The 11,534-nt window shown below is 42.5% G+C and overlaps 1 protein-coding gene across 1 annotated transcript in view; it reads right to left on the reverse strand.

The window, feature by feature from the left end:
* The window catches only part of MRPS27 (mitochondrial ribosomal protein S27), a 34,125-nt gene extending 22,617 nt beyond the window's left edge, over nt 1-11,508 (reverse strand). Inside the window, exons 1-4 of the mRNA XM_053475538.1 lie at nt 11,393-11,508; nt 8,729-8,806; nt 5,270-5,340; nt 4,346-4,404 (exon numbers count right to left, since the gene is read on the reverse strand). Of these exons, the coding sequence (XP_053331513.1) occupies nt 4,346-4,404; nt 5,270-5,340; nt 8,729-8,806; nt 11,393-11,483 (299 nt within the window). The 5' untranslated portion in view covers nt 11,484-11,508. The remainder of the gene's footprint in view (nt 1-4,345; nt 4,405-5,269; nt 5,341-8,728; nt 8,807-11,392) is intronic.
* Between the last annotated feature and the right edge of the window lie 26 nt (nt 11,509-11,534).

The raw sequence follows: 11,534 nt of genomic DNA on the forward strand, positions 1-11,534 counted from the left end.
TATAAATGAAAGGACTCAAAGAAAATGCTGGGCTCGCTGTGATCCCTGCTTTACATGGAGAAGCCAAAAAACAAATGATAGATGAAAGCAGCTGTTGGAGCGGACGAGCCGTTACCCAGCTTTAAGCATTCAGACTACAGTAGGTTTTGTGTTATTTGCCCTTTTCTTGTACTTGAGCGTTTGGCTAAGATAAATGAAAGCTTATACTGGAACCATTAGGACAGCTTGATACAAGATCTACGTTCCCTACCTTCCTCACTTTGTGTGCGATCACTTAGAAACTGTGCAAGGGATATATATGTTGTCTAATAAAGGAGATTATTTATACATTCTGGAGTCACATACAAATGCCCTACAGCAAACGTGGCATACAAACAAGACATAAAGAAGTACTCTTCATTTATAAACAATCAGCCCTATTATGTCATATGCAATAAAGTAAAAAATGTATTTTGTGGCCCACTACGGAAGCCTCCTTAACATGATTTACTCCATAAAAAAGGTCTCAAGCATTTCCATGAAAAGATGAAAATGTTAACATCTTTTGTTTTTTGTGCTTGGGTGATTAGCGTGACATTCAAGAAAACCAGAGAGCTGCATCGGTAACTAAAATCACAAGATGTGGATCCAAACTAACACATTTGTTAATATGGATCTGCATACACAGCATTAAAATTCCTAACCTAAAGTTTTAAAGGGTTAAATGATGAGCTTGGCTGGAGTCATATTATATTATATATATATAAAAAATAAATATATATTTATTTTTTAGTATAATTAGGACATCAACCTGAAACCACATGCATACATAATATTTGACATGTAAAAGGTGGACGAAAAATGCCATTGCTAAACAATCCCCCATTTTTTATGCTTTGGGCACTAGGAGAATATTTTTTTTAAACTTTTGTTCTTGTTTTTGTTTTTTCAAACCCTTCTGCTTCTTTTTTGCCCTGCCCGGTAGTTTTTTTTGATGTTTTAGTTTATTTTTTGATGTGCGTGTGTGTGTGACAAGGAGTTCTACAGTCTGACGTTTCACTCTCTCTTTCACTCTCCAAAAGTTATAGCCGCGCAGTAAAAGCAGGCCATAAAATCATAGAGAAAAGCAGATACTGCATTGAAAATTAAACCGCACGGGGAATTGGTTTTATCATGTAAAAGCCTACAGCTGGATACAATCACTTGAAATTACTGGTACTTATCAAATCCTCCACTGCACCGCTACAAAATGACTCTCTAAACCTGTAAGTCCAGGCAGACGCACTCACATCCAGAAAACATGATCCCTTTCTTATCCAGTTGAACTCTATTAGAGCGTAAGCTTTCTGTTCTACAACAGCCTCCTCCTGCGGTAGGATATAAAATTAAAAGGGACCTACAATCGCAGCAACAGATACAGACACGCTGATTTAACCTTTGTGAAAAATAGCAGAAAATGACTTTGATGGCGTATACAATGTAAAGAGACATCTATAGACAGAATTTAAGCAACACTTTTTGCAGCCTAGTAGCAATCTTGATAAAACCTCTTGGGGACTTATTACTACAGGGAGCGTTATGACTTCACCATTCATTATGAAGGGCTGACACTACCAATATTCTCCAGCATGAATGGCTGAGTACACCCTGCATATAGTATAATGAAATGCTGGAGGAAGCAATGTAACTATGCACTATACCAGTGATGGCGAACCTATGACACGCGTGTCAGTGCTGACACGCGTAGCCATTTGGGGTGACACGCGCAGGATTTCCTGCGATTCATCCTCGGCTCCTGCACGGCCGCCGAGGATGAAAGAATCTGTGCTGGAGGACCCGTGGAGGAGCCGAGGAAGAATCGCAGGAAATCCTGCGCGTGTCACCCCCCCAAAAAAAAGGGGGGGGCGGGACGTGCAGTAGCGTACCTAGCGGGGGGCGGGCCGGTGGAGGAGCAGGCTCGCAAGGGAGCGGTATCGGAGGTCTTTAACAGACCACCGGCTCCCTTGAGTGATTTTAAGCCGGTTCAAGGATCTCCCTTGAACCCGGCTTAAAATCACTCAAGGGAGCCGGAGGTCTGTTAAAGACCTCCGATACCGCTCCCTTGCGATCCGCGCGGCAACAGCTGTTGCCGCGCCCACCGCTGTCTGTGCCCTCTGACCCGGAAGAAGACAAGAACTGAAGAAGAGGAGCGAAGAGAAGGAAGAGGAGCTGTAAGGAGAAAAGAGGAAAGGTAGGAAAGCATACAGTGAGAGTGGATTGGTGTATGTGTGTGGATTGGTGTATGTGTGTGGATTGGTGTATGTGTGTGGATTGGTGTATGTGTGTGGATTGGTATGTGTGTGGATTGGTATGTGTGTGGATTGGTATGTGTGTGGATTGGTATGTGTGTGGATTGGTGCATGTGTGTGGATTGGTATGTGTGTGGATTAGTATATGTGTGTGGATTGGTGCATGTGTGTGGATTGGTGCATGTGTGTGGATTGGTATATGTGTGGATTGGTGTATGTGTGTGGATTGGTATGTGTGTGTGGATTGGTGTGTGTGTGGATTGGTATATGTGTGGATTGGTATGTGTGTGGATTGGTATACGTGTGGATTGGTATATGTGTGAGAGTGATGGGTGTTATGCTGTACCATTTCCAATGTATTTTTCATTATATAATTATGCTCTAAAGTACATCATAACTCCCATCACTCTATACTGTTCCATACAGTGGCAGAGCTGGGAGACAGAGGCCTTGCACCCCCACCGCAGGACTCCTGAAAGGTAAGTAGTTACTAAGCAGGTATGTTAAATAATTTGTTTTTGGTTTATTAAATACTATTATATATTGCAATTATACATTTTTGTAGTTTAAACTATAAATTGCGCAAAATTATGTTTTTTTGTCGAAGTGACACACCACGCGAGTTATGCTCGATTTTTTGCCGATTTTTGACACACCACGCCAAAAAGGTTGCCCATCACTGCACTATACCCACTATACAGGAGCAGCCAAGCTCTGCCGGCAGCAGAAACGTATTGGTGTTCCAACTTCATAATGCATCAAGGTGTAGAAGCCACAAAACTCCTGTCAACTCTCCCTTGAGTGAATAGACCCCTTTGTGCATTTCACATCAAGCAAGCTTCTTCACTAAATAACATTGCCTCCCAGAAAGAAAAGCTATTGCTGTGAACAAAGAAGCGCAGTGTTTAGGCACAGAGTCTGTACTGTGAGGGTCCCTGTCTTTTTCCCGATGTCATTACGCCGCACTGTTGTTCTGTGGCTGGTAAATGCTTTTTCTCTGCCGGCTGCTGTGTTCCACCAGCCGACGGCTTTGTTTCCTCTTGGCTCCCATGCTGCAGCATCGTGATGCAGTTCAACTGGAAGCAGCTTTTCTGCAATTTCACCTTCTTGAATTTAGTTTCCCGTGAATAATAACGCATTGCAATCGGTAGGTACACGTGCCCCAAAAGTCTCGGTCCACTTATGTCATAAGGAAAAAGTGAGTTGAGTGATTTGAAATAAAGTGTCTTTGTTCTTTAAACACAATCACCCCATCACTTTGCATTCATGTGCATAGAGCACACTGATTAACCCATGCTTTGTAACTTACAGCATGAATGGTTAGAGTGAACTTAGTTTAAAAGGAGATATGTGTTGTAATGAGTCAAAGGAAGGCAAACTCTAGATTAATTATAAAGAGGAAGAATTCAAAATCCCTGATTTATAGAAAAATAGAAGTTCATTGATTATGTCAAAAAATTTCCATCTGTGTGTTAAAACTGTGTAGAAATTGTAATTTAAATAACAGACTACAACAAATCTGCTGAAGAGCTCATTATTATATGCAGGGCTGGTCCTACCATATAGGCGATCTAAGCAATTGGCTAAGACAATGAGCTGGTGAGAGGTGTCTACCAGGTGCTCACATGTTAACAAGCACTCTGGTAGAAACCTTAAGGCTGGTCCCGACAGCATTAAAAATAAAAAAGAGACAGTAAGTGAAAACTGCTGAGCCATTTGGAAAAATGTTAACACAGAATATTGCCATTTATAAACTTTGCTGGCACTTAATTACAATAACTATCCCGATACCATTTAGCAGCGGGAGACTTTTTAGAATTTAGTGCAAACGGAATAATAAACATACATATTGCATCATATATCTGTTGAAGGAATAATTAAGGATAAAATAAAAACAGCAGCGCCACCTGCTGGCTGCTGACAGAAGTGATAATACCAGCACCGAAAATCAGAAAACACATTTTTAATAAAAACATTTAAAAAGCTAGTGGAAACAAGATAAATAATCCTTCACCAAAAAACAGAAACCCTTTTCACAATGTATGAACTCTTCCCAGAAGTAAAATACTGCTACATACTTGTAAATGTAGTATTCTGCTTGGTCTATTTCTTCGCGGCTTGAAATATTGTCTATGAACTGTGAATGGGGGGAAAAAATAGTATTTCAATTCAAATTTCTCATAATGTCTCCTCTTACCCAATGTTATGCTTACGCTATAAGAGGTGGGCAAACTTACCATATGATATATAATATATATATATATAGTGATAATTTCCATCTTTCAGAAACATAACATCAATGCTGCGCTAACCAAGGCTTCTAGAAGCTGCTCGTGTGATTGCTCAAAATTCCAAATCATTTATTAGTAAGCGGCATACATTTTTGCATGCTTATAAATGAGTTTTATGAAATGCAATGTTTAATTTCTCTTCCTGTGGTTTAAATCTGTTTTATACAGTGTATAAATATATGCTTCAGGCAAACACATACTTTGATTTTTACTTTAGTTGAAACTTATAAAGACCATGAATTTCTCCAAGCAGAACACATATGGAGTATAAAGCTGCCGTACAAATTTCAGCTTCCACCGATTTCAATCAATTTCCACTTTCTTGGTACCATTTACTAAACAAGATCCTAATGTATACAAGGGAAAATCAATCCGAGAATCTTCCTCTAAGGAAAGATTAATGGAATGTGAGAAGTGTGGAGACATTTAACGTAGAAAAGGAATTAGCAAGAGAAAAGTACCAGAGCGAGGGTAAATTCTAATGAAACTTTATTCTATTCAATTAATTTTAGGACAAATTGTGATTTTGTATCAAACTGCAAGCAAAGGAGCGGCGGGCCCTTCATTCTGGTGCATCCATCCGTAAATTTGTAAGGGCCAAAAAAGTTATAATTTAAAGGAAAACTCAGCATTTTTTTGTTTTTTAATCAACTACCTAACATTTTCATACATGAACTCTGTGTTTGATGTAATAGTGTGTAGTTTCCATACCCGTGCGATTGTCAGGGAGCTAACCGGAAGCTTCTTCTCATAGGTTTTGTCCATTAAAATTGACAGCGACGCTGTTAAGACAAAATGTTCACATTGTTAAAAAAAAAAAAATATACACAGCAAATTAAAGATTAAATGAAACGAGTGTATCCAAATACCATATACTAAAACACAAAGTATATACAATAATATACAAAACAAAAATATACATACAACTGTAAATATCTGTTTTGCTTCATCGTTGCACATTTTTCACAGAGTTGTAAGAATAAGATAAACACAGAATTGGCTACAAAGTTACAATATACAAAAATAACACAGATAAAGCCCCTTGGCAAGCAGCGTGTTACATCGGCAGACCAACCTGTACTGTATTTTATGTATTGTTTGATGTGTTTTGTAAATTAACGTGCAATATTCAGGTGGGGAAAACAATTACTGTCGCACATAGACACTAGGGACCGGTGTCTGAAGACCACGTTTGGCCCTGCTCAGATAAGCCTTACCCTATATTAAAGATGACCAGCGTTGGCTCTTGTGATCAGACTGAAGCAGCAGGCACATAAAACGTTCCAAAGCCACATCATGCCACGTTTAAAAGATTCCTGAAAACCCCCGATTTTATCTATCAGTCTGGAAGGGGTTAGCCATGTATTTCAAAGGCTCTGCAGCTCCATTGGAAGCACTGCCAGAGCCATACTGACCAAATGGAGATTGCTCACAAAGGACAACTCCCATGGATCTACAGGCCTCCATCATCGCAGCCACGGTCAGTGTTCATGACCCCATCATCAGTAAGACGCTGGGCAAACACGGTAATCCCGGCAAAGTAGCAGAGCAGACAGCGACGCTCTCTGAGAACACGTCTGCTTGGATAGAGTTTACTTGAGGAGCTACTAGGTGCTTTTTTGTTTTGCATTCTGGAATTGTGGATAGATGCGAGGAATAGTGCGGATAGTTTTGCTGAAATTCACCATGTTCTGTCCGACAAAAACAAAAAAAACTGCAATGCATTCCATGTAAAGCCACAGAAAAAGGGTTAACAATCTGATACAGGCTGCCATAAGGTAACAACTCCCATCACCCTTATACAGTGAGAATATGGCTGCTTAGGACGATGGGAGTTGCAAACAGACACTACACCCAGCCTTGCAGTAACAGCGCTGATGATACCAGAACACATCATAAATCACACAAAAAATCAATACGCCATTTCCTGAAACCGAATACAGCAGATAAAAGCATCCAACGCAGGGGAACAAATAGCCCCTGCCACAAAACGCAAATCATCTTCTTCCATACAAACTGAATCGTCTTTTAATGCATCTGCCTGAAAACAGTAACATACCTAAATACGGGGGTAATAGAAAAGGTAACGCTAGGCGCAGAAAAATAAAGCAAAAGACAGCTGTGTTATATACGGGAAGTCAGGACAATGTCGCTGGGCGAGTGAAATACGCGGCAGATGGGAATAGACAGAATGTAGAAATGCCTTCTATAATTCACATATTAATTAAACCCATCCGCTGCGTCCTAAAAATAAACAAAAATGAATGCCATCATTTGCTTAAAACAACAACACGCATTTGTCGGTTCCAAATAAGCATTCAGTGTTATCCGTGGTGTGATTTGTGGGTGGGGGGGCACAAGACCGGGGGGTTTACTGAAGAGTTTGCATTCCAGCTCTTCCGATATCCGCTGCTGGCCCGAACCCGGTGAGGCTTGTTCTGCTAAGCACAAGGTCTATGTACGTGTTCAATTGTAAATTAGAATTATAACCTTTTTGGATATGCTTTAAATAAAAAAATGGAAAAATATAAACCAATGCGAATGCTTTCACACAACTCATATATTTCTGGTATTAGAAGCTTATGTTAGGGAACTGTCTTAAAACTTGGATTGCTGAAGCAGAACCTCCCCTGCTGTTAATGTACTTTATAGTAAAAAGAGGAAAAAAAATATATATATATATATATATATATATATATACAGCTCATATGTATATGCGGTAGGTGTGTGTATGAGCTGTACTCAGGCCAGTAATCAGACTATAAATGTCCACCTGCCTGTTTAAAACAACCCCAGCATTATCCAGCAACCTGCTTCCCCCTAATTCAATGGCCCTTATAATGTAATTTAATTGCAGCGTCAGACGAGTGTTTGCCACATCATAAAAGTATCTATTTGTGACAGTGCAAAGCTTAATGGGTTAATAATATGATGAAGCACACCATGCCAGGATAAACCGATTATCCTCAATAGTTAGGCAGATAACATACAGGACTTTGTCACTATATTTTTTAATCCAGCCTAAAGGGAGGTTTCTAAACCTGAGCAATACAAATAAAGTGGTTCTTATCCAAAAATGATCATAAGCAAATATAATAAAAAAAAAATAAAAAAAACACCCTACATTTCATATTCACGCATAACATAACAGCCCACATGCTTTATGGGCATATATGGATAAAACAGGGTAAATCTATAAAGAGCACACATTACCGACCATCGGGCTGCTACCTAAGATGATCGAGTTTCTTATATGGATATTTTCACTTATGGTAACTTATATAGAGGGCACCATACAACTAAAACACTGCTAGGATCTCCATCGGCATTAATACACTGACCCTGCCCCCAAAAGACTTTAACTGGCAACGCTGGCATTTGTGTACTTCTTAGGACATTTAAAGCCACACTCCCGCTTCCTGACCCAGGGAGCATTATTTGGGGTTTGGGTTAAGTGTGTTTAAGGTTCGAAGAGGCAGCATCCTGCTATCACATAGATTTATTCCAGTTTTACATCCCAACACTTTTATATCAGAGTTTGAGGGCAGATGAGAAGCGTTTGGCCGGCCTAGTCTCGAACGTGTCGGTCCTCGGTCTTGCCTTAGGTTCTGTATGTATTCCCCAGTTCTGGGCACTGTGAATTATTACTGTCAAAATGAATTCAACATTTCACAGCTGTGCTAAAGAGATCTATAAACGTTTGTAAACTTACTAAGGATATGATAATGGTGATCTGGCACAGTAGTTCACAAGGTCCATAAACTGTCTGAGAGCTTTGTGGACTTTATCGTTTTAGTGTAACTCTAGTTGCAGTGAAATGCAGTGCGTGTGGTGAATGTGATCTGTGTGACTTGTATATTTGAGTGCATTCGTTTAATAGAACGTGGTGCCCGGCTGAGAATGGTCTGTATGCGCCAGATTATCTGAGAGCGTCAACTGGGTCAGTCTCGTGAAGCGGCCCTCTGTCTGGGAAAATAAATCCTTTCTACTTACCCATTCATAAATCATGGACTCCACCTAAACCCGCTGCCATAATAAACTGACAAATATATTGGGTGGACACAAAAACTAAAATATACGGTATATATATCCATAGAAACACAGAGGTTATTTTAACGCACGATTGACGGTTCAGAGAGACCTTTAACTTTGAAAGCAGAGGTTACTTACCTAAACTGTGAGGCTCTTTTTCCAGTTTCTCCCATCTCTCACTGTTGATATACGCTGATGACAGAATAAATCGTTTTCCTAAGGGGGGAAAAAAAGCATTTGACAAGTTACATTACATTCAAGTTACATTTTGCTTTTGTAACTGCGCCTTCTTAACTTATTTGAAGCAATTCAAAAAACATCTAAATCGAGAATATATATATACACACACACCGTATTGGCTCGAATATAGGCCGCACTTTTTTCCCCCACTTTAAGACTTTAAAGTGGGGGTGCGGCCTATATTCGGGGTCTAGCGCCCGATGCCCGGGACATGCAGGCCCGGGCGCCGGGCAGGCAGCGGGGTTAGGATACAGATCTCCCGCAGCGGTGCAGGGGACCTGCATCCTACTCCCCGATACGCTCAGACAGCCTCCCCTGCCAGCACTTCCGGCACCGGAAGTTGTATTGCGTAGATGTCCCCCGCAAGACACCCGGGAGTCTGCTCCGGTAAGTTGGGGGGGGCAGAGGAGGACAGTGCCAGCGTATCTCGGGGAGGGGGGACAGTGCCAGCGTATCTCGGGGAGGGAGGACAGTGCCAGCGTATCTCGGGGAGGGAGGACAGTGCCAGCGTATCTCGGGGAGGGGGGACAGCGCCAGCGTATCTCGGGGAGGGGGGACAGCGCCAGCGTATCTCGGGGAGGGGGGACAGCGCCAGCGTATCTCGGGGAGGGGGGACAGCGCCAGCGTATCTCGAGGAGGGGGGACAGCGCCAGCGTATCTCGGGGAGGGGGGACAGCGCCAGCGTATCTCGGGGAGGGGGGACAGCGCCAGCGTATCTCGGGGAGGGGGGACAGCGCCAGCGTATCTCGGGGAGGGGGGACAGCGCCAGCGTATCTCGGGGAGGGGGGACAGCGCCAGCGTATCTCGGGGAGGGGGGACAGCGCCAGCGTATCTCGGGGAGGGGGGACAGCGCCAGCGTATCTCGGGGAGGGGGGACAGCGCCAGCGTATCTCGGGGAGGGGGGACAGCGCCAGCGTATCTCGGGGAGGGGGGACAGCGCCAGCGTATCTCGGGGAGGGGGGACAGCGCCAGCGTATCTCGGGGAGGGGGGACAGCGCCAGCGTATCTCGGGGAGGGGGGACAGCGCCAGCGTATCTCGGGGAGGGGGGACAGCGCCAGCGTATCTCGGGGAGGGGGGACAGCGCCAGCGTATCTCGGGGAGGGGGGACAGCGCCAGCGTATCTCGGGGAGGTAGGACAGTGGCAGCGTATGTCGGGGAGGGAGGACAGTGGTAGCGTATCTCGGGGAGGGAGGACAGTGGCAGCATATCTCGGGGAGGGAGGACAGTGGTAGCATATCTCGGGGAGGGAGGACAGTGGTAGCATATCTCGGGGAGGGAGGACAGTGGTAGCATATCTCGGGGAGGGAGGACAGTGGTAGCGTATCTCGGGGAGGGGGAGGACAGAGTGGCAGCATGTTTTTTTGGTGCTTTTTTAAAGAAAAAAACTTTTTCTTTAAAAAAGCACCAAACTTTTAGGGTGCGGCGTATATACGGGGGCGGCCTATATCCGAGTCAATACGGTGTGTATATATATATATATATATATATATATATATATATATACTCATTGCTCATCCTTAATATATACCACAGATATCAAGCCATTAATAGAAAGTAATCCAAATATTTCCTTGCACTTCTGCTTACGGAATTTACAATACATTTTTACATTTTCTTTTTATATTAAAAAAACTATTTTGCAAAATTGTTCCCATATAAAGGCTTAAGACATCTCTAATATATTTCTATAACCCAATGTTCATGAAGTAAGTGTACACTCACATGGAGAAGGGAGGTCTTACAATATAAAACATATACTTGGTTTGATAATATATCCTCTTATTATTTGGTGTTGATGAATTATTTTTAATTATTATAATAGAATATACAGCAAGTTTTATACAGACTGTAGGGACAGAAGTTTTTATAATAATTAGTAAACGAATGCACCTCCCTTTAATGTCGCTGTTCCTCTTTTACAAATTATTATTTTCGCCGCATGGTACACAAAGCAAATAAACCTTATCAGATCAGCAATTCGAATATTTTATCTACTCTAGAAATCTTGAAATATTGTCGGTATGATCTAGAAGCTCATTGCACAGCATCGCCCACTTAACTGAACCCTCCGGTCACAGAGTCACCCCAGTCACAGCACTCTATATGAACAGATATGGTCAGAGAGTCACGAGTGGGTTTAAGGAACTCTTTAAGGAAGAGCTGGATGAAGAGCTTGCAGGAGAATTCAAAGTCGTCTTCTCCCTCGCTTCACTAATCACACTGGCATGCCCATCCAGTCAGAGGGCTGAGCTGACCCTGTATACTGTATAATGTATAATGTATAATGTAATGGGTGAGGAGACTGATTTGACTACACATTACACATGGCCAGCCAAGCTCTTCCTGCAGTAAAAGTCCACTTGGACCTTCTTAATGTATAATGATGTCACTGACTTCAAAACAACTAAACGCTTCGTTTAGTGAATAGACCCCAAGGTGACGGCGGCAGGATATCATCTCTCCAAAGCCACCCCCCCCAATATTAATAAAAGGTTATGAAGCAGATCCACGAAAGGCTACAGAACAGACCCATCCGTTACCGAACTCATACGTGCCTATACCTGTGAGTGCAGCACTCAGTGAAACCGACCGGCACCTGGAGTACAGCGCATATCGACACACCATGGAGGCCGCCATCTTGGAATATACCATGGCAAATTAATTCCGACGGGGGTGAACAGGAAAGAAAGGAGGGTGGGTTCG

This window comes from Spea bombifrons, chromosome 1 (assembly GCF_027358695.1).
Source record: "Spea bombifrons isolate aSpeBom1 chromosome 1, aSpeBom1.2.pri, whole genome shotgun sequence".
Lineage (NCBI taxonomy): Eukaryota > Metazoa > Chordata > Amphibia > Anura > Pelobatidae > Spea > Spea bombifrons.